This window comes from Labeo rohita, chromosome 18 (assembly GCF_022985175.1).
Source record: "Labeo rohita strain BAU-BD-2019 chromosome 18, IGBB_LRoh.1.0, whole genome shotgun sequence".
Taxonomy (NCBI): Eukaryota; Metazoa; Chordata; class Actinopteri; order Cypriniformes; family Cyprinidae; genus Labeo; species Labeo rohita.
In genome coordinates this window covers 12163704-12187928 of record NC_066886.1, presented here as the reverse complement: position 1 = coordinate 12187928, position 24225 = coordinate 12163704, and the positions used below count along the sequence as shown (strand labels likewise).

At 38.6% G+C, this 24225-nt stretch overlaps 1 protein-coding gene across 4 annotated transcripts in view; it reads left to right on the top strand.

Moving 5' to 3' along the window:
* The window catches only part of megf11 (multiple EGF-like-domains 11), a 152956-nt gene that overhangs the window by 34533 nt on the left and 94198 nt on the right, over positions 1-24225 (top strand). For all 4 annotated transcript variants that reach the window (XM_051134957.1, XM_051134958.1, XM_051134955.1 and 1 more), the window contains 4 exons: positions 4645-4768; positions 9169-9270; positions 9758-9858; positions 20368-20460. In XM_051134957.1, coding sequence (XP_050990914.1) covers positions 4653-4768; positions 9169-9270; positions 9758-9858; positions 20368-20460 — 412 coding nt within the window. In that variant the 5' untranslated portion in view covers positions 4645-4652. The remainder of the gene's footprint in view (positions 1-4644; positions 4769-9168; positions 9271-9757; positions 9859-20367; positions 20461-24225) is intronic.

Sequence of the window (24225 nt, the reverse complement as noted above, 5' to 3'; positions counted from 1 at the left end):
CCTTAGCTTGGTTTGGCCTGGGAGACGCTTGACTTGACACTGGAAATGAAGCGGTGTCCTGACTTGTTTTTGCAGGAACAGCAGCTGTAACGTGACGGAGCTCCATCTTGGCTGCCCATACAGCTATTAGAGGTGAGTCCAGCACGTGGGCCATCATGTGAGCGGGCTGTGGGAGGGCTGCCATCTTGTGAACAGATTTGGGGATGGCGGCCATCTTGTGAACCGGCTCTGGGATGACGGCCATCTTGAGGAGTGGCTTGGAGACGGCGGCCAACCTGTGCAGTGGCTCTGGCGTGGCAGCCATCTTGACTGTACTTGGCTCAGGAAAGATGGCTGTAACGTGACTTGAGATAGGTGCGATGGCTCTGACTTGACTTGACACAGGAAACACAGCTGCAACTTGACTTGACTTGGGAACTTGACTTAACTCAGGACGTACAGCTGCAACTTGACCTGACTTGGAAGCTTGACTTGACTCAGGAAATGCAGCTGTAACTCCATCTAGCTCTGGTATGGCAGCTGTGACGTGACGGAGCTCTGTTTCCGCCGCCATCTTGTGAACAGACTCCGCCGTCGCCGCCATCTTGTGAGCGCGCGCCGGCGCTGCCGCCATCTTGTGAACGGGCACCGCTGTCGCCGCCATTGCTTGAGCGCGCTCCTGCACGGCCGCCATTTCACGGGCGATCCAGGCGGCAAACGTGTTTGTGGGGTCGCGATCCGGCGTGACCGCCAATCTGCGAGAGGGGTTCGCGGCAACCATGTCCGCGTTGTCGCGTTCCTCCTCCGCGACTCCCACAGTACACGGCGAGCCCACACACATAAACGCAAAGTTCATGAAAGCCACTAGCGAAGAGCGCGGACCCTCGCGTCTCAGCCTTGCTTTTAACGGCTCATTCACGCCATCACAAAAGATCTCAATTATGGTGCAGTCCGGGAGAGTAGAATAGTTAGCTAGGGCTAAGAACTCACGGATGTACTGGTTGAGTGAACGTTGTCCCTGTTTGATCCTGAAGAGAGTGAAGTCAAAGTCCATATCTGCCGAATGTCCGGGTGAAAAGCTGCTGGATTCTTTTGTGGCCGAGTATTCTGTCACAGTGGGAACGAGACGAGAGACGAGCGGATCCATCTGCATACTTTTATTGAAGGGACGTGACATAGACATGGTCAGGCAGGCAGGGTCAAACAACGGCAAACAGGTATTTGGACAGCAAGGTGAAGAATAGTCCATATAGCAGGCGAGGGTCGATACAGCGGCGAACGTAATCCGTAAAGGGCTAGGCAAAAGAGTGGTCAGACAGGCGAGAGTTCCGAATGGACAAAAACAAGGAAACTAGACACAGACTAACAAGGAAAAACGCTTTGTATGAATGATGAACACAATTCGATACTCGGCGAAGAGTGACAGGAAGACCGGGGTATTTATACTGTCTCTGATTGGACGGGGGTGAAGTGCAATGGCTGATGGGGAGTGTAGTCCGGGGTGTAGTGTGACAGTCCGTGCGTGACAAAAAGGCGAGAGCGACGTCTGGTGGTGAGCGGTCTGCAGCTCACCGACTAGATTCGTAACAATATGACTGGTTTTGTGATCCAGGGTCACATACAGTGATTTTTAAGCAATAGCTGAGTTACATAAAACTACCCAGAATGCTAGGTTTGTCCATACAACGCTGGGTGGTTTTTAACCCAGCATTTATTTTAGAGTGCAAGATTCATATATGAACAGAGTGCAAAAGATCAGGGTTTGTTTTTCTAACATTATGAATGTCTTTACTGTGATCTTTGAGTGATTTAATTCATACATATACAAACCTTTTACATCTTTTGAGGTTCATTCTGTTCTTTGTGAATTCTAAAGACTTTCCAGAACCATTGTCGAACCACTGAACCAACGTCGGCAGTGTATCTTAATTCAGTTTGGATTTTATTTATGTATAAACTGCCAATAAAAGTCTTAGACAAGGACTTAGAAAAGGTTCCTAAAGTTTCCTGCTATAGAGTTGTATTGAAATCAGTTCTGTGGTTCCCTTGTAATGGTTCAAGCTATTACAGTTCTGACCAGTCATCAGAAGAACCATAAAAATGTTACAAGTTATTGTACATTTTAAAATCTATACAAGCATGCAAAAATGTCCACCTACTTAGGAATACAGATAAAACCAGTGTGCATCAGTTTAACTTCCAAGCTGTCATATTAGTAATTCACTATAGGGAACATCTGTTTGTACAGCTGAGCAGAACATCATAACAGCTTTCCTCTAATAGAGATGTCTTACAGCTGCAGTCCTAGTGTGAAATGATACGAAACCTTCAAAGGGTGACTGTGTGAATTAACCTTTTTAAAGAAATGAACATGACTTCAGTCTCTGCCTTTGAATGAACTGTTATATAGTGGAAGTGAAATCAATATCGATGTTCTCTCACACGAAAATGACCTGTGAAGACCTTTCAGTGCTCTCGGATTGGCAAGTGAGTGAAGTGAATTTTATTAGACATGTCATGCAAATCGTTAACAGCGTTAACAGATCAGGATACAGTCTAAACACAGTGCGAAATCATGAAAATGTCAACAACACACCTCACCAGGATGTTCCATTCATAAAAATGGAATTTACTGTATAACACAGAATGTCACAGAATTTGCCAAAATGTGGAATGAATAAATCAAAATTAGATCAGTACAGTGACATAGACTATAGTGTCTGAGAATATTAAGCCGCAAAAATATTATTTAAATATGAATTCTACGTGAATGAAAAGCTCATATGCACGGTTTCATGTAATACACACATACTGAAGCTACCGTCTTAACTTATGAGCGCATGAACAAATAATCTCCAGAACAGCGCTTAGAGTCACTTCATGAGCATTTTACCATTTCTTTTGACAAAAACTAACGTCATATCATATATAAACAGAAACTTAAAAATCTTCACAATAACCTGTCAAAATGAAAGTTCAGTTTAACTTGAAGAAATTGTGACAGAAAAATATATTACTTAATGTAATGATACTACTACTGCTACTAATAAAATCATTAAAAGTTATTTTTTAAGGAATATATACCAGAAAAAAATATTTAGCAGAATTTATTTATTAGAAAAATATAAATACACAACACATTTTCTGAATGAATGAATGAATAAATGAATGAATACATTTTTTAAAAATGAATTAATTAGGGATGCTAATTAGGGATTCAGAAAATGAATTTGCTAAAAAAAACAAAAAAACAAAACTGAATTAGAATTTCATAGGGCCACAAAAATGTAGCTTGTGTTAAACTTAATAAGTTGCTGTTAAATTGTGTAAGTTCCGTGATTTCAATTAATTAGACATGCGTTTTGATTAATATTTTTCAATTTAACCATTAATGGATTAGTTCACTTCCAGAACAAAAATGTACAGATGATTTAACTCACTCCCTTGTCATCCAAGCCAAGATGTTCATGTCTTTCTATCTTCAGTCGTAAAGAAATTATGTTTCAGGATTTTTCTCCATACAGTGGACTTCTATGGTGCCAACAAGTTTGAACTTCCAAAATGCAGTTTAAAATGCAGCTTCGAAGTATAAAAATTATACATTTTTTAGAAAATAACCAATCACTTTGCTAGATAAGACCCTTCTTCCTCAGCTGGGATCATTTAGAGCCAATTAAAGCTGCATTTAAACTGCATTTCGGATGTTCAAACTCGCGGGCACCATAGAAGTCCACTATATGGAGAAAATTTCTGAAATTTTTTTCTCAGAATACGTAATTTCTATACGACTGAAGAAGGAAAGACATGAACATCTTGAATGACAGGGGGTGAGTACATTTCTGTTCTGGAAGTGAACTAATCCTTTAAAACAAAGTCTAGAAAAATTTAAACAGAAAAAAACGGACTTTCAAAAAAAAATAAAATGGCATTGGGAAAAAATAAAACGGGGCCTTACAGATACATAGAATTGGCTAATCTAACAAACTGTTGTTCTTGTGTCCTTCTGCGATACCCCCTGCCGTTTAACATAATCAGTGCTTTCACGCTTCGCTGGCCCATGCTTGAGCATTGTGTCATTCACGTGCCCTTCTACATCTGTCTCTGTCATGTCAATTCATCACACACATGCTCATCTCCCATCATGTGTCTAATGAAATATCTTGACAGTTTAAACAAACGGTTCACCTTTTGAGGTCTTAAAGAGTCCTTCATCACTGTCGTGAGACTAATATCCTGTGCTAAGTGTTACAGAACATATACAGTCACCCAACTATGCATATAAGACTGGTGTATCGACCAGACGAATGAGTCACCCAATATTTGGACATTTTGAGATTACTAAGTAAATATTGTGTTAAAAAAAACAATGTTTTAGTACATCTCATTAAATTGTATTAGTCTATGTCACACACATTCCACACCATTGTATCAGCCATCTGCCACCACACTTTGGTTATTCACCCATTTCGGTCGGCTGATGACAAAGACACACGTGTATCGAATTCCTGTGATATTTCTTGATATTATTCTTTAAAAGTCATCTCTTTGCACTGCACTTCCATGAATGTTCCAAGGGCTCCAATTTAGAAGAATGATAAAGGACAAAAAGTGTCCTTGTCTCTTTCTCTCTCACTCTCTCTCTTTTTCTCACTCTCATTCTCTCAGGAGGAGTCATGGGGCCGGTACGGGCCTACCCATTAGCCCTGCCTGTGCTGGCTGTTCTGGGCCTCATTATCAGTGCATGGAGCCTCAACCCAGATGACCCCAATGTCTGCAGTCACTGGGAGAGGTGAGAGAGGGGCAGTCTCCTGTGTTAAACTCCGTTTTACCTTCCGTTTATCAATTGCAGGATTCACACAGCGTAGTTATTCCTCTCCCACATGCCAGAAGGATGTTTTGGTCAAAGCGGTTAAGTGGTTTATGGCTGTGTGATTGTTTGAGTTATAATGGGTTGTGGCAGTGTTCACTGTAAAAATAAAAAAATCTACAAATTTGTATTAATTTGTTCATTTGTTTTTAAAGGATTAGTTCACTTCCAGAATAAAAAATCCTAATAATTTACTTACCCCCATGTAATCCAAGACGTTTATGTCTTTCTTTTTTCAGTCAAAGAGAAATTAAGGTTTTTGAGGAAAACATGCCAGGGTTTTTCTCCATATAGCGGACTTCAGTGGGAGGGTTGAAGGTCCAAATTGCAGTTTCAGTGGCGCTTCAAAGGGTTCTATGCGATCCCAGCCGAGGATTAAGGGTCTTATTTAGTGAAATGATCAGTTTTTTTTTTTTTTTATTTAATTTGTATATTTTTCAGTCACAAATGCTCATCTTGCACTAGCTCTGGAATGTGCATGCGCGTCTTCACGCATTAAGTAATCACTCTAGAAAGGTGATGCATGGTTAGTTCGTCCTCTGTGTACTTTCAGGGGTTGACTATAAGGTGTGCCCGATGGCCCGGAGCCAGCGTGAAAGACACTTGGGACAGATGACGAATTTGTCACTGGCCTGATTGGGCCACTGCTGTGTCATCACGAAAGTTTAAAATTTGCACGTGTTTTTAAGGCCCCAGTAATTTAAAATTTCAAGTGATCACAGAAAGACACGTCTCTGATGGACAAATAGCCTACATGCAATGTCAAAATACCCATCTTGACAAGTAACTTTGTAGCTGTAACAATGACACAAAAAGATTGTGTCGACACGAGAAATGGCATTTCCAACAGCTATATCAGTAAAAATGTTCACGCGCTAATTTTTTTTTCGCAAAAAATCCTTGGATGGAAACCTGGCTACTGTTGGTTTACATTTTTTTGGAAAGGGCAATTGACTTACTTTGTATGTTTGCTTTGTAAACACTGGGTCGGTACTTGTTTGTGATTACGTAATGCAAGCAGTAGAGCTAGTGCAAGACAAGCATTCGTGGTAAAAAAAAAAGTATAAAAATGGTATTTTATTTTAGAAAATGACGATCATCTCGTTATATAAGACCCTTATTCCTCAGGTGGGATTGTGTAGAGCCGTTTGAAACTGCATTGAATCTGCAGTTTGGACCTTCAACCTGTTGAATCCCTTTAAAGTCCACTATATGGAGAAAAATCCTTGAATATTTTCCTCATAAACCTTAATTTCTTTTCGACTGAAGAAGGAAAGATATCTTAGATGACATGGGGGTGAGTAAATTATCTGTAAATTAGTGAACTAACCCTTCAATTGACAATTAGACATTTTTTGTAGTTTAGTTTTTCAAAATAATGTTGATTTTGTGTCAAGTTAATGCTCATTGTTGCGTTAGGTGAATCCCCAACACTGATTGTGTTGTCTGAGATAAAAAGTTGTTTTATAACAGTATGCTTGTCAGAATGGAACAGAATTCTTGAATGGATACTCAGTGAAAATTTACAACAGCGGATAAACCTTTGTTCTGTATAAGGTTGGATGTAAGTAGTTACGAGCTGTTTGGATTAGTCTGAAAACACACACAATGTGTATTTCAGTCCTATTCCGTTATCTCAGAGATTTAGGGGATTTACATTTGTTTGTTCCTGTATTGACTGTATTCACTTTTAATGGCACAGCTGAAGCAATATAAAGGATTGTGTTTGTAAGTGTTGATCTGGTTACACTTGCCTACAGGTATTAGGTTCAGTCACTAAACACACAAAACAATATTGATGTTCTTATTATTAACCTTGTAGTGTGTGTGTGTGTGTGAGAGAGAGAGGGAGGGAGTGTAAGGATAAGTTGCTAAAATAAAGCAGGCAGAACAGCATCCAGTTGACCAGAACAATCTGTTTTGACTGAACCTATTGCCTGAAAAATTATTGTTTGTAAAGGCTGTTATCAGTTATGACAAATAAGCAGGAGCAATTGCCTCTGCAGAGAGGAGGACAGAGGGCTGCAGAGATGAATGAGTTCTAGCATTGCTTCCCTGAAAGAGAATATTTCCGAGCTTTAATGTCATTTTGCTGGCAACGGTTTAGTAATGTTTTTTCAAGGAAGTTAAGACAAGACATCTTGTTTTTCTAGATTTACTACAGCGTTGAAAAGGAAATATTATCCTAGTCTTCTTCTTATTTGAGAGAAGTTGTTTTGAACTTCAAGCAAAATAGATTGATTCTTGTCGGAATATTACATCCGAGTATTTTATGGTTTTGTTTTTTTAGGATATAGTACCTTTACAGTACAGTTAATTATAGACTTGAGACCAGCGAATTCTGTGTTTCTCTGCAGCATAATCATGTTTGGGCAATTTCAGATAGGGGTCCCCAAGGCAAGTTGTCACTTTTTACTCCAGTGACTATTTCTTGGGGTAGGTTTATTTCTGCATATGCAAATACATAAATGTCTTGACTACAAAAAAGCCCAACCTTTGCACTGTTAATTTTAAATATACAGTTGCTAATTTTGTCCACTAAATTAGTGCTTCTTAACCAGAGAGACAGGGCTTCCGGGGTGCCTAAGCAACCTTCCAAGGGGGCCACCCCTGTTGAGAAATGCAGCATATTCAAGTTAGGTATGTTTTGAAGTATGGCAGCTGGTTTAAGCTGGTTCTCAGATGTCATGAGCTGGTTTAAGGTGCCCCAGAGCTGGGTATAAATTGGTTATGAGCTGGCCCTGAGGAGGAGCTAGTTGCTTAGGACCAGCTTAAACTAGCTCATAACCAGCCTATAACCAGCTCAGGACCAGCTTAAACCAGCTACTTTAAGATGGTTATATGATGGTTATGAGCTGGCCCTGAGTAGGAGCTAGTTGCCTAGGACCATCTTAAACTAGCTCATAACCAGATTATAACCAGCTCAGGGCCATCTTAAACCATCTTATGACCAATTAAGGACCAGCTGACCCTGAGCAGGAGCTAGTTGCCTAGGACCATCTTAAACTAGCTCATAACCTGATTATAACCACCTCAGGGCCAGTTTAAACCAACTCATGACCAACTAAGATCCTTAGTTGGTCATCATCTGTTTTAAAATGGCCCTGAGCTGGTTATAAGCTTGCCCTGAGCAGGAGCTATCTTAAACTAGCTCATAACCTGTTTAAACCAGCTCAAGGCCATCTTAAACCAGTTCATGACCAACTAAAGACCAGGTGGCCCTGAGCAGAAGCTAGTTGCCTATACCATCTTAAACTAGCTCATAACCTGATTATAACCAGCTCAGGGTCAGTTTAAACCAACTCATGACCATCTAAGGTCGCCCTGGTCATCAGCTGTTTTAAGATGGCCCTGAGCTGGTTATAAGCTGGTTATAAGGTGGCCCTGAGCAGGAGTTAGTTGCCTAGAACCAGTTTAAACTAGTTCATAACCAGATTAAACCAGCTCAAGGCCATCTTAAACCAGCTCATGACCAACTAAAGACCAGGTGGCCCTGAGCAGGAGCTAGTTGCCTAGAACCATCTTAAACTAGCTCATAACCTGATTATAACCAGCTCAGGGCCAGTTTAAACCAACTCATGACCAACTAAGGACCAGGTGGCCCTGAGGAGGAGCTAGTTGCCTAGAACCATCTTAAACCATCTCATAACCAGATTATAACCAGCTCAGGGCCACTAAAGTCCTTTAATCTGGTTATAAGATAGTTTGATCATGAGCTGGTTTAAGTTCGTCCTTAGCTCTCCTTAGGTTACAGGCTAGTTATGAGCTGGCCCTGAGCAGGAGCTAGTTGCCTAGGACCAGTTTAAACTAGCTCATAACCAGATCATAACCAGCTCAGGGCCATCTTAAACCAACTCATGACCAGATATGGTCCTTAGTTGGTCATGAGTTGGTTTAAGATGATCCTGAGCTGGTTATAAGGTGGTTATGAGCTGGCAGGAGCTAGTTGCCTAGCTCAAACCAGCTGCCATGCTTCAAAACATTCCTAACCAACATATGCTGGTTTTATCAACAGGGACAGGATGACATAATTATGTAATTATATATATAAAAAAAATACTGAAATCAGCTGAAACCATATTTCATTTTCCTCTTAATAACTATTGTTTATTGTTTAATTAAATATGTACACTACCAGCTGAAGTTCCACATGAAGTATTGGTATTTTCTCAATACGGTGGCCTTTTAATATTGTATTGGACAGTAGGGGCATTTAAGTGAAAAGTTTGAGAACCACGGCCCTAAATGTTTTTCAACAAAGCCAAAAAGGTTATTACAAAAGTACGAGATTTTAATTTCTTCTTGGTCTTTCTCTCTCTCAGCTACGCAGTGACTGTTCAGGAGTCCTACGCTCATCCTTTTGACCAGATCTACTACACCAGGTGCACCGACATCCTGAATTGGTTTAAATGCACCAGACACAGGTGAGCATGACCCTGACTTTTGAACTACAGTTGTCACGATTCCGCTCCATGGCAACAAGCAGCACTCTCCCACTAGACACATAAAAATCAAGGTGCCGGTGTGCCAGTGTCTTTATTACCGAGTGTTAATGTTACCAGCCGTGATTGTAGTGGTCAGAGTCAGGATGGAAATGGCCGTTTGACTGTCATCCGACATTACATTGGTTTTAATTGCTGCATTAAAGACTTTATCGTCAGTGTCCCGGCTAAAAGCTACGGGCTCAATGAGTCACTGTACCGCAATGTTGCTTTCAGAGGCGAGATGCCCTTCACTGAACACAAAAACTTTTCCTTAACTTACTTTAATTATGTTTATTTCCTCCCTTCCCACCTCTAGGGTGTAGGATGGATTAGACACAAATAAAAAAGCAAACGGTGGCCAGGTGCATACCATAATGCCCTTGCCAGGTTATTGATGTTCACGCTTCTCTTCGTGTTTCCTTCTCAGGACCAGCTACAAGACGGCGTATCGGCGCGGGGTGAGGACCATGTACCGTCGGCGCTCTCAATGCTGCCCTGGCTATTTCGAGAGCGGAGACTTGTGTGTCCGTGAGTGTCTTTCGCATTTCGCTCGCTTATTTCCTCTTAAATCAGCACAGTTCAATTTCTCTTTCTTGCAAGTGGTTATGAGCACAATAAAAGCATTAATCTGCTTGAGCAATGTCCTCTTAAGCCTTGAACCCCGCTCTTTCCTCTGGAGGCATTCATCAAAATCTCAGCCATCTTTGAGGCATTTTTGCAACTGCATATTTCAGGCATAATTTGTGCCTTTCATTACTGGTCCTACTCATATTGGGTTTGCTCATATATTCAGTTTTAACGCCGCCAGTACGCCATTACAACGGCGTTAATAGCATCCAGTTATCGCTCATTTTTAGAAGAAAGAATCTTGAGTGATTCACTGCAAATACATTGTCCTAATTCTTCCCGTTCTCGAGATAATACGCTAATTAAGGAAATAACAACTTTCCCTTGCTGTGGTCTGAATGATAGATTTTAGCGATTATTTTATGAGCAGCGGATGTCAGAAATGTCAGCTTTTATATTAGTTTATTGTCTTTTCGCGCTGCCAAGACTGTAAATGCGTGTTTTGTTTCTCAGGATTGGTTATTGTGTAGGCCAGCCTCATTATTCTTTAATGTGTTTTAATCACGAGTGAGCGAATCCTGTCAGTCAGCTCAGACCTTTGGCTCACACGGTTCAGCGGTTGTTTGACAATATGCAAAAATCTCTGCGTGAAAGGACCTCGCACAGGACCGTGTCAAGGTGATGAGGTAAATGACAGTCTTACCGAGCTCCAGGGAGAGGATAAAAATCAGCACACGTAGCTTAAGAGCAAATGGGATTTGATGCCCTCACAGCTACTCGGCATTATTAACAAGAGGGAGGGACGGGCTTTCTGACGGATGTCTGTTTCTGGATGGATGGCTAACTGTGGAAAGCTATGTCTGCATGAAACTACCTGTGGTCTTCGAATATGTAAGGTTATGATAAACGTATTCGGTCTCATCTCAGAGTCCGCTCCTAAAGCATCTTGACGTTAATAAGCATAATGTCATGTAATTCTTCAGCCTGTGCGTTTTAAATGGACTCTCATGAGAATGAAAGAAATTAACAGCCTACATTAAGTCGTGATATGGGCCGCTGTGATATTCAGCTCTGCAGGAACCGTAAAACTTTACTTCAGTTCAATGTTATGAAGAGGATGAGCCGTAGACGGAGTGGACGGTTGAAATGCTGATTACTAACCTGCGATGCTGCTATATGAAGTCACACTAATTCATAATTAATTTTCATTTTAATTTCACCATATCAAAGAGAATTTTACACTTTACCACAGAGCGAGCCATGAGACCCAGCAGCTGTTTTTGCTGTGGTCGTGTCAGAGGGACCTAACCGGCATTGTCAGTCTTTGTAGTTTGATTTAAAAGCCTAGTCATTTACATATGCCACAGAAAACATGTATTATGATCCAAGGACATTTTTAATTTTACGCTTTCATGCCTTGCTCTCATGACAGCAGGTATTGAGCAATTTTATATTTCAAGCAGTTATTTAATTGATATATTTGCTCACACGGTTTCTCTTTTTTAGCTTTGAAAGGATTCATTCATCCAAAAATGAATTTATTCACCATCATGTTTTTCATGTGTTCCTTTCTTTGCTGGAACATAATAGAGTTACTTACAGCTGAATGTCCAATGCCCACTTTTTTCCCCACTTTTTGGTTTTCTACTTTTATAAAATGACCCCCCTAAAGAAGGCATGATCCCCCTGATGGACGTCAAAACGAGATGTAGGTGGGGTTGGATAGAAAGTAGCCTATGAATAATATGGAGATTTACTTGTAAATATTAAGATGCATTTCTATAGCTCTGACTGATTTTAAAATTTAATTTTGGCAGCCCCTGAAATGGGTTGTACTGACATTACCTGAGTGGTTGAAGAATATTACAGCGATCATTCAAAGACGTGCATTTATTGCTTGGACGGAGCAAGAACACCTTCTAAAATGCTTGTGCAGAATAGTCGAGAGATACAGTTTACCCTCTTACTTACAATAACTTAATGCTGTTGAACTGAATTTATGAAGCAAACTATTTGCTAAAATTACCATAACATTAACAGCAATGCTGAAAAACAAACGTGGTTCTATCAGACGAAAGTTGTGAAAGTTGCATGTGTTACTATAACAAACACAGTGTGTTTTCTTTTAGAATCATAATTGGTTGATAGAGAGAAAAAAAAGTTTACAGAAAAGTTTTTACTTAAAAATGAAGACTGACACATTGTCAATAATTGCGACAACAAACTGTTCAACACACAGCAGTTTCTTTACTGAATTAATCAAATCCATGTTTTTAAATGAATTGAGTCAATGATTCAGTGAGCCATTCATAAAGGCAACACAGCAGCGTTTCTTTACTAAATGAATCAAATCTATGTTTTTAAATGAACTGAGTCAGTGATTCATTGAGACATTCATAAAGCCAACACAGCAGTATTTCTTTACTGAATGAATCGAATCCATGTTTTTAAATGAATTGAGTGAGTCAATGATTCAGTGAGGCATTCATAAGGCAACACACAGCAGTGTTTCTTTACTGAATGAATTCAGTGAATTTTGTGTGTTGAATTAAAAAAAATCTTTGTAAAGCTATTTTTGCAATATCTATGTCTGCTTTTCTAATTTAACACAATGATAACTTAAAATTAACGTTAATAACTTTATCTTTAATTAACCGGCACATGATGTGTACATTTTGTTACTTTTTATTATGAAACAAAGTCTCAGATTTCAATTTTGGTCCATTTTATTACAATATTCAAACAGTAAATATTAATGTGACATCCGTAGAAGCAGCAGCGCAAAGCGCACGTGAACTGATCATCTCCTCTGCTTTAATACCAGATTTAGCATGAAATAAACATGTATAAACATCCGAAGGTATGTTAAAATAAAGAGTACAACTTACAGACTCCATATCCTATTTCATGTAATCGCTTCAAAGTGTTTCAACCATGGAAAGAAGTCAGTATAACAGCTTGTAAACAATATGTCATATAATATCCCATACGCTCGTAAGTCAGCTAGAAAAAATGAACTCTAGAAAGGAGCATTTTACATATATGCGCCATATAACATAGGAATTATAATTTTTTACTGTTCTTCAGTGTTTCATTTATGGTTGAATTAATGAATTTAAATGTTTATATTTTAAAAATCGAACTGAAGTAGATATATAATTATGTAATTGTAACTTTATTATTTAAAAAAAATGAAAAAAGTGTAATTTAAACATTTGGCGTGATTTGGCATGTACTGTACCTGATATACATCCAAAATAATCAATATTGACAGAGTTACAGAATAATAAGAAAATAAATAAATGTGTAGAACAACTTGAGCGTGAGTAAATGATGCTATTTGTATTTTGGGGTTCACTGTTCCTGTTAAAATTTTAAAAACTGACCAAATCCTCTTGAATTTGTTTTGGCTCCCATTGAATGAAATTTAAAATATTGAACAATAACAGCCAAAAGACAGAAATACATGGATTGTAACCCTCTTGTAAATCAACAGCTTGTTCACCAGATGTTGTTCTTTCGTTACTAAAGGTCATTGTAGAGAGAAGGAGGTTTCAACAATGACCTTTAGTAACAGGATTTTTTTTTTATGGCTGAATGCAAGTGACCATGGTCTGTTGAAGATAAAGTTGATCTCATGTTTCTGTCCTTATTGAGTGGGATTGTGTCCAGCTCTGTCTGTAGCCTGAAGGCACTGCTAACAACCATGGGATTAGGTGCAGCTGGGATAGGGATCAGTTTTGACATTGTCTGGTGGTCTGTGTGGAAGAAGGCAATGACAATAATCAATAATGCTCTCATTACCACACAATAGCTGCAACAATTTCATGTTAACAGTTGTTGCTGTAATGGAACCACACCATCTGTGGAGAAGATGGTAGGCATCATTTTTCCCCCCCTCAGCGACCTCATAGTAGCAACCAAAATACGCTTTATAAACCAAGTAGTTCCAACTCTGGTAAAATAGGTCAAATCAGCTGTGTGTGCACCAAAATGCAACCTAAATTAATTGGCAGAATAATTGCTTATAATGAATATTACAGCTATTTTACTTCCTATGACCACCGTTTGTGGTTTTTAGTAGATTGCCTTTTTGTTAGACCTGTTTTGTTAGTCCTGCTGGAAGACCCATGATCTCTGGTGGAGACGCAGCTTTCTGACACTGGCCACTACGTTGTGCCCCAAAATTCTTTGGTAATCATCAGATTTCATGATACCGTTCACACAGTTAAGGCATCCAGTGCCAGAAGCAGCAAAGCAACCCCAAAACATCTTTGAACCTCCACCATGTTTGACTGGAGGGACTGTGTTTTTTTCTTTAAAGGCCTCATTTCTTTTTCTGTAAACAGTGCTATGATGTCCTTTACCAAAAAGCTCTACTTTTGTCTCATCTGTCCACAGTACGTTCTCCCAGAAAGATTGTGGTTTTGTCACACAAGTTTTGGCAAACGCCAAATTGACTCACTTGCTTTTTTATGCCTTTGTGTCAGCAGTGGTGTCCTCCTGGGTCTCCTACCATAGCGTCCCTTTTCATTCAGATGGAGACGGATAGTACGAGCTGACACTGTTGCACCCTGTGTCTGCAGATCAGCTTGAATTTGTTTGGAAGTTAATTAGGGTTCTTTATCCGCCATTCGAACAATCCTTCATTGTAATTTTTCATTCATTTTGCTTTTCCGTTCACGTCCAGGGAGGTTAACTACAGTGCCATGGGCTGTAAACCTCTTGATGATATTGCGCACAGTGGACACAGGAATATTAAGATCTCTGGAGATGGACTTATAGCATTGAGATTGTCCATGTTTTTCCAAATTTTTTTCTCTCAAATCCATAGACAACTTTTTACACTTCTTTCTTTTCTCCATGCTCAGTGTGACACACAACACAAAGGTTGAGTCAATTTTTCTCCATTTTAACTGGTTGCAAGTGTGCTATTATATATATATATACTATATTACCCACACCTGTTACTTGCCACAGGTGTGTCTAAATACAAATTACAGGAGCATCACATGCTTGAAAAGTTATTATTTCTTACAGTTTTGACAAGGTGCCAATAATTTTGTCCAGTCAATTTTTGAGTTCTGTGTAAAATTTGATCAAGTTTGAGTTTTCTTCTCTGCAGTTGGAACAATTGTTGCATTTTCTGACAGAATTGCAAGGGTGCCGATATTTTTGCCCATGACTGTATGTGAGGTTCCAGCAAGAAGTCTAATAAGGAGTTTTTGTGCAACGTTGTGGTCACCTTAGAGAGGTATTTGGGTTTTCAGGTTGTTTTTTTGCTGTAACTGCTCTGTGAAAAATCCTGCTGCTCTCACCGGCAGGATTAAGAGCTTTGTAGAACTAGCTATGTTCACTTCTCCGGGACAAGAGAAGGTATTAAAGCCATTTTCATTACATATATGTGGATCTTTGCTTTTCTTTTCACTCTGAACACCTCAGGGTTTATCCTCTCATATGTGCCTTTTATGAGCTGCTTTCCTACTAGAATCAATCCCTTGTGCATTAGCTGCATTTTAAGCCACAATTCATTAATGGCCTAAACCAACACAGCCTAGTCACTTTAAAGGTCACATGTTTGCCTTCTGTGTCCATAGGGAGGTCAATCGAACAAGATTTTTTTCTTATTCTAGTCATTTAACCTGCATGCACTACTCCTATCAATCACACAACTGTCAACGGATTTAGTCTGTGGTGACTGTATGTTGTTAGCCAATCAATTTTAGCGAGGATTGTGCTTTTAATGTTGAGAAGGCGATCTTGCTCACACTGAGCAAAAATGACTTTTCTTTGCAGAAGGAAGCCGTACATGGAGCCAAAGTGGTTTACACCATCTGGTCAGAAGAGTCTCAAATAGTTAGTGATGCAGTATTAATGATGCTATGTGCATGCTGCAGCTTCTTTCTGGAGAATTAGATGCTCTAATAAAGTCCCATGCACCATCGCAAAGTAGATTTCACATTTTGGTTTTAATGATGGATTAGATGAGATCTTTTTTGCATATGTTTGATTTCTGTCGTAGGTTTGTTATTAAAAAGTTCATCCACAGTACTGGGATATAAAGCAGATGCTTTATGATAGATGCGTACAGTAATAACCTTGGATTATTTAATGTGTTGATTGATTGACTGATTGTCAAACTGTATGTTTAAATCTTTGGCCTGATGAGTGTTCGGTGTAATAATGCATGACAATTACAATTAGCTCTATTGTTACACGGTATGATAACGGCAGTGTGTAATGAGATTAGTCTTTTATCGAAATGAAAGACGTAATTTTTCACCACAGCCTGGAGACATAGACTTTTTCCTGTGTGGAAGGAAGATTCATTGAATTTTAATTAAAATGCAGGACCTATTTTCTGAAGTATTATAGACACGTACTTCAATTCAGCTCTTGGGAAAAGGCACGCTTTATCCTTTCACCTACGTTACATAAATTAATTTTAATTTGCTGAAAAGATGTGACAAATTAGCATTTCGTCTCTGTTGTCTGATCAGAAATTGCTGATTGTAACAAAAATCAATCATTTCATCGGCGGAGTTTTTTGAAGCCGCGCTTTTGAGCACGTTGCATGGCTTCATTGATTTCAGGAAGTCAAATTGATGTCTTTGTCAGCACAAAATGCTAAGGGTTTTTCTTTTTCTTAAGCTGGAGAACTGGCATGCTTGAATATCAGGTTCTCAGTGCTGTGTAAATCCATACTGCATTATTTGCCAGTGGCAGGTTTAGCATTTTCTGTGTGTGGAGCATTTCTGCTCTAAGCAGCATCCTCTGGGTATTTGGGATTCTCCCTCTCTCCCATCCCCTTCCTGTGCTTATGTCCAATATTGAGGGCCCAGGTGAAGGCTGAAAGAGCGATAATCTATAGCCACGCTGGCCAGGAATGAGGGCAAGTCCTGTCTCATCCTTTACCTAATGCAGCCAGCTTTAGTGTGTGCCAGCATCAAAACATGCACACACATTAATTCAATCTTATGAGCGTGATTTGTTTGCATGCACAGAAATGTTTATATTTATTCTGAGAAACTCGTCTCAACTTTTTTTAACCAAGAAGGCAATTTGCAATGTCTGCATACAAACAACTTCTGGCACTTTTATGGAGTTGACTTTTCTTTCTTTTTGATATGTGAAGGTCACATTCACTCTGAGGTGTAGATTTTTATTTATTTATTTGTTTTTTTCCAGACTCTCAATTTTATTCAGAGTTTAACTATGAAAATCCATTATAATATTTACATTTTTATCATTATTGTCCGACAGCTGTGCTGTCATTTCCATCACAACCAACAATTTTGCCCCAAAATAAAATTAGAAAATGATGTGCTAAGAAAACAAAGTCAAGGTAAACAATATTGTTGGATCATGACTACACTCTAAAAATGCTGGGTTAAAAAGAGCTATTTCTGGGTTATTTGGCAACCCAGCACTGGATAAATATGGACTGTGATGATGTGTTTCAATGGTCATCATTGTCATAAATCCTCTAAATGTACATTTATAACAATATACTTTGTATTATATCACCAGCACAAACAAACATACATAACTTGTAGACCCGACAGGGGAGAAATGAACGGACAGGAACTTAAATACACGGGGTAACTGGGGAAACACAGGTGCACTGAATATAATCAAACTAAACGAGGGAGGAACATGACCAAATAAGGAAAAACAGGAACTGAAACAGTGACAAAACATGACAAAACAGGTCCATGGTCCTGACAATATTTAGTAGTAGCTTATCAGTGGTAACTATGTCAAGTTGATGTACATATGGCAGAAATGCAAAGTAAAAATCAGTTAATTATTGACTTGTAATTGAACAGACAGTGAACACTATTACAGCAATGATTATATGTTGCAGTCAAACTTATAGCAAAAATATCAAAAACAGCTTTACCTCGTGCTATCTTGTCTCCGACATTTAAAGGAGAAGTTCACTTCCAGAACAAAAATTTACAGATAATTTACTCACCTTCTTGTCATCCAAGATGTTCATGTCTTCCTTTCTTCAGTCGTAAAGAAATTATGTTTCTTGGGAAAAAGATTTCAGGATTTTTCTCCATATAGTGGACTTCAGTGCCCTGAGTTTGAACTTTGCAGTTTAAATGCAGCTTCAAAGGGCTCTACAAGATCCCAGCTGAGAAAGAAGGGTCTTCTCTAGCAAAACGATCAGTTATTTTCTAAAAAAAAAAATAATAATAATTATATAATTTTTAACCCCAAATGCTCGTCTTGTCTAGTTCTGCGATACGCATGCGTACTCCAGGTCAATAGAGTTAGGGTATGTCGAAAACCTCCCATCTCATTTCCTCCTCCAACTTCAAAATTGTCCTACGTTGCTGCAGAAGTACTGACCCAGTGTTTACAAAGCGAAAGTGCAAAGGTCAGATGCCCTTTACAAAAAAAGGTAAAACAGCAATGTAGGACTTAGAAATGTAGAAAATGAGATGGGAGTTTTTCGACCTACCCTAACTGTATTGACCCGGATTACACAGAGTACACATGTGCATCACAGAGCTAGACAAGATGAGCATTTGAGGTTAAAAAGTAAATAAATTGTAACTTTTTTAGAAAATAACCAATAGTTTCGCTAGAAGACTCTTCTTCCTCAGCTGGGATTGTTTAGAGCTGCAATTTAAACTGTTTGAAGCTGCATTTAAACTGCTTTTTGTTAAGTTCAAACTTGAAATCCTGAAATGTTTTCCTCAAAAAACATAATTTCTTTGCGACTGAAGAAAGACAGACATTAACATCTTGGATGACAACGGCGTGAGTACATTAGTGTAAATTTTTGTTCTGGAAGTGAACTATTTCTTTAACAGACAAATTAAACTAAGTGGGAGTGTGAAAATTTTGTTTAAAGATATTTTTCCACAAAAGGTGATAATGATTCGAAACCCTCATTCATCTGCAGTGCATTTTAAATGCATAAAAACTTACTTTTTTCATTAAGAATTAAGAATATAAGAAATCTGCAGCATATAAAACTGTATAGTAATATTTCGGTACAATTTACTGGTAAAAAGCAGATTATCATAACAAAATGTGTGGGCAGCTTTTGGCAAAATAATTCACTGTTCCGGAAGTGTTGACATTTAAGATTTGTGTCATACTTCGGGGCCCCTGTGAACGTGACAGAACTTGAAATATAGCTCCTTACCGAGCGGCTCTTGTGCGGTTTGGAGGAACACATTGGAGTAGAAGAGGGGAAAAGTAGCCCCAGTACCAATCCCTTAGTTCACTCTGAATTGATTTATTCAGATTAACACACACTCCACTGTATTGCTGCGTAACACTTTATGAGAACCTGAATTCATTACCTTTTGAGTTTGTGTTTGGGTTCAAAAAGGTTAGAAACAACTTCTCTCACCGTTTCCCAAGAGAATCATAATACGCGTATTAACCAGACAAGATAAATGCTGGTCACCACATTGTGTTTATCAGGTTTCCTTCAACGAAATGCATGACCGGCCACATTAACTTTCTGTTATTTATAGAACCAACCTTCACATATTTCATGGTCAAAGATAAGGACATGCCATAGCATCTGACAGTTTTTAGTTACCTTCTTCACACTTAAATCTCTAGAAGTACATCCTCTCTTCCGCCTACACTTAGAGAGTCACTGCTGATTCCAATCAAAGTGGATTGTTCCAGAAGCTTTGGGGGTCGACTGTTTCCTGACTCCGATAAGAGCCTGTCGGTTTGAGTCCTGCTGGCCAGGTGACCTTCACTCCCTTAAACATTATTCAAGCATATATTTTCCCTCTAATTCATCTTTTTCATCATCCTGAAAAATAAGAAGACTGGCAGAATCTCCATGTAGGGCATTTTATTACTTGTCCGAATCCTGGGCCCGGGCAGGAATACTAATGCTATAGACAATCAATTCGATGCTGTGTTGTTCAATAGGAATGATCAAGAAAACTGCACACTTCGTAAACAGCATGAAGGCTGGCTGGCGCTGCGTTAGAGTATTGTGGCAAAGTGCAGGCTGATCAAATTTGGAGGGATTTACAGCTTGTTTCCTTGCGGCTCTGGCTGCTTACGTCGGCTCGTTTTGCACGGAACAACCGGTTCATGTGATAAACTGAGATGTTGACCAAGGACTCAATCGTTTAGCTTGTGGTCAGAGCATTTTAAACGTGCGAACAGAGCTTCGCTCTGTGTTCGACAGCTCTAGCGAGGAGGCATCGGTGACAGCCATCTTTGGAAAACAGCCAGTGTAGTCATTATCCTCCATATCAGCACATCAGCAGACATTTGCGGGCGGCTAAATTATGTCTTGCGGGAGGCTCAGACCTACAGAGTCTGGATAGCATCCTGCGCTAATTCACATTCCTGTCTTATACAAGATGCATCCAAACAAACTTCATTAATTCTCTGCAGCCAGAATATTTTCAGTTTCAATTTCTGCTGTGTTTAAAGTGTTTCTTTGTCTTCCTCTTCTTTTCTCTCTGATAGCACGATGTACCGAGGAGTGTGCCCATGGTCGGTGTGTGTCTCCTGATACGTGTCAGTGTGAGCCAGGCTGGGGAGGACTGGACTGCTCTAGTGGTGAGTTCACTCTCTCATTAACTCTGAGAGCACAGTTCACTTCATTAAGGCCCTCTCACTCTCACATAGTTAATGGCTGCACCAGTCCCCAGACGCCACTGCAAAGCTACCATGTTTCTCACTTACTCGCTCCCCTCTCTTCTTTTGCCAGCTGTATTAAAAAGTAAAGCTGGAAATCATGGAGGACGAATGAGATGTGTAATCATGCCGTTGCATTAACAAGTTGCTTTTTCTACTAACGCTCTGGGAGGAAAAAACACTATTTTGATTAGTTATTTCTCTGAATATATATACACACACACATAGATAGATAGATAGATAGATAGATAGATAGATAGATAGATAGATAGATTATTTAAAATATAATATGTATAGGATAGTACACACTACCAGTCAAAAGTTTTAGAACAGTAAGATTTTTAAAGAAGTCTCTTCTGCTCACCAAGCCTGCATTTATTTGATCCAAAGTACAGCAAAACATTAAAATGTTACATATTTTTACTATTTAAAATAAATATGTTCTATTTGAATATATTTTAAAATGTAATTTATTCCTGTGATTTCAAAGCTGAATTTTTAGCATCATTACTCCAGTCACACAATCTTTCAGAAATCATTCTAATATTCTGATTTGCTGCTCAAAAACATTTACTATTATCATATTATGTTGAGGTGTTGAATAGAAAATTAAAGAAAATTATGAACAGAATGTTCAGAAGAACAGCATTTATCTGAAATAGAAATCTTTTTTAACATTATAAATAACTTTATCATCACTTTTGAACAATTTAAAGCATCCTTGATAAATAAAAGTATTATTTTCTATAATTTCTTTCCTCTTTAAAGAACAAAAATAAAAAATATACTGACTCCAAGCTTTTGAATGGTATAGTGTATAATGTCACAAAATGCTGATCTTTGGATCTTTCTATTTATCAAAGAATCCTGAAATGTACTCAGCAGTTTTAAATATTGATAATAATAATAATAATCAATGTTTCTTGAACAGCAAATCAGCATATTTGAATAATTTCTGAAGAATCGTGTGACACTGAAGACTGGAGTAATGATGCTGAAAATGTAGCTTTTGATCACAGGAATAAATTAGATTTGAAAATATATTCAAACAGAAAGCAGTTATGTTAAATAGTAAAAATATTTCACAATATTTCTGCTTTTGCTGTACTTTGGATAAAGAGAGTTCTTTAAAAAAACTTTATAAATCTTACTGTTCAAAAACTTTTGACTGGTAGTTTACTTCCAGTCGGTTGTTAAGGATCTAAGATGTAAGAAGGATCTTGCATCACCCTGCAGTAACAAGCAGCTTTACTGACTGCATAAGTAAATTAGACAAAAATAAGTAAATTAGAGAAAAAATATTGATTTGAGTTGACATATTTTATTAGCTTTTTAAACCTTTTTTGGCTTTGAGCCTAGACGAAGTTTAGACTAGATGGACGGTTGAGGCATAATGCACAATCACAACACTAATTACACAGCTTTTCACCACATAAATAAAAATGAGGACATAAATTGTTATTTTAAAATGTATTATCTTAAATCTATTATAGTGTACAAAACAAGCATTCTGGCAACAAGACTTTCCGCAGGCCTACTATTAATAATGAAGTCCTCCAGTTTCATTTTACAGTAAATATGCAAGATAATGGTAATTGCGTTTAAATGAGTATTACAGAGAGCTGTGTAATAAATATGTATAAATTATCATTTATTTGTACTATTTAATGAATATTTATTATTTTATTTCTAAAAGCTGTTTCTGGCATATGTATAATTTAGACAATTTAATGGTTATTTTATCTGTGCTTTAATCTGTATCATTAATTTTACACATTTTGTCCACTCATTGTTTTGCATACATTAAACAGACCACAATTATAACATAAAATTACTTGTTTCACATATTGGATCTAAATTCATTATATAAACCTTAATGCGAAATCCAATTATGAATTGTTTTGTCCAAAATAATTGTGCTTTGTTTCTCTGTTTGATTGATAAGCTCATCATGTTAAGTATTTAAACTTGAATGACAGCAACAATTGCTTGCTTGCCATTAGAAACTGTTCTAAAAATAAATATAACTATAAAATGTATGTTGTTTTTTGCTGAACATTTTTTGCATTTTTTATAAAAATGTTACTACCACTACTTTAAAAGCTAATCTAAATTCATTGTTGACTATTTTGATTATTGTTTATCAATTTTATTGATTAGTCCTCCCAACCTTATTCAATACAAAGCTAGTCAGGGTGATAGATGACAGATAGACGAATGAATGGAAGAGTGGATGGATGGCTTGATTGCTGGATTGATAGGTTGATGGAGGTGGGATGGATGGATGGGATGGGTGGAGAGGTGAACGGATGGATGGATTAGACAAAGCTGGCCTTTTTTCTTGCCCCAGTACTTGGTGAAATAGTCTAAATCATAATTAAAATGATAAGTAGCGCGTAGGGTGGAATCAATCTGCATGTGAAAAACAAACAGACTGTCATTGGATCCGCAAGATGAATTGGTTAACAGGTCTTTACCTCAGTGGCTAAAACATTGCGGGACAAAATAGGAAGCCATCGACATTTACTCTCTAATCAAGTAAATGATGAAAAAGCAGGTTGCAGGAGACCAGAGGTTGAGAAAGAAAGAGATATTGACTTGTTTAATATTTATGTCTTGAGAGGAACTTCAAGGAAGGAGGGACAACTCTAGCAAACTTCTTGACCTTGGTGACCTGTGCTGAAGTAGGCATGTTAATGTCCTTAGTCCTCTCTGTTCAGCATCGATAACTGATGTACAAGCCCTTGTCGATGTACATAAGGGCAGCTGAAAATGGTTTTGACCCGATTTGTTAATTTTTTCCGGCTTGTCGGCTTGGTTGTGGCTCACTTTGATGCCCATATTTACCAGTGAATGATGGTTGCAGAAGGCTGCGTATGGATCTATGGGCATTTTCATTAACAAAGGAGCCATTTCATGATTACCAACAGTCTGTAAATCACCAGCTTTCTTTGGGAGGCACCGGCCACAGCGAAGGAGGCACTAATGACCCAGAGCGATTTTCCGCTCATGGGTTTTAGCAGTGTTCCTCGGTGGGCGAACGCACCTCTGAAGCTCAAGATCCTCCCCTGGGTGTCTCTGTCTGAGGACCACGCATTCTTCTGAGCAGGTGCTGTTCTGTACTAATCCACCTTATTAAAACAGACCTGATGATTGAGACAGAAGCATTATTCATAACTTTTATATTTCCATACCGGGCGTTAGGCCAGGCTTTTTCATTTATGAGCTTTCATCTGTAGAAATGAGGAATGGGAGCCAATTTTTAAATTAAATCTGACCTCTTTTTTCACTCGTACATAAATGGTGCATCATTTTTTTCTTTTTTGCCATTCAAGGTAAATTTCTCGTCTCCCCATCTCTCTCTCTCTTTCTCTCTCATGTGCGGATGAGCGCTGGGAACCTCCGTCCCGGGGTGGATCCTGTCATCACTTTTGAGGATCCTGCTAGCGAACGGAGACAAATAATCATAGATGGTTAATCACAATCAGGGCTTTGGGTCACCGGCAGAAATGCCTGCCGGTGGAGTCAATGAGAAGGTATGAGAGTGAGATAAAGCCGAGTATTATGTGCATGCTGAATGAATGGAGTATATAGGATAATGCTAAGCAATAGGGATGATATGGTTATGAAAAACAGAGCTGCTTTTGGGCAACTGAAGAGCTTGAGAGTTGAAGTGACGAGCTTTGC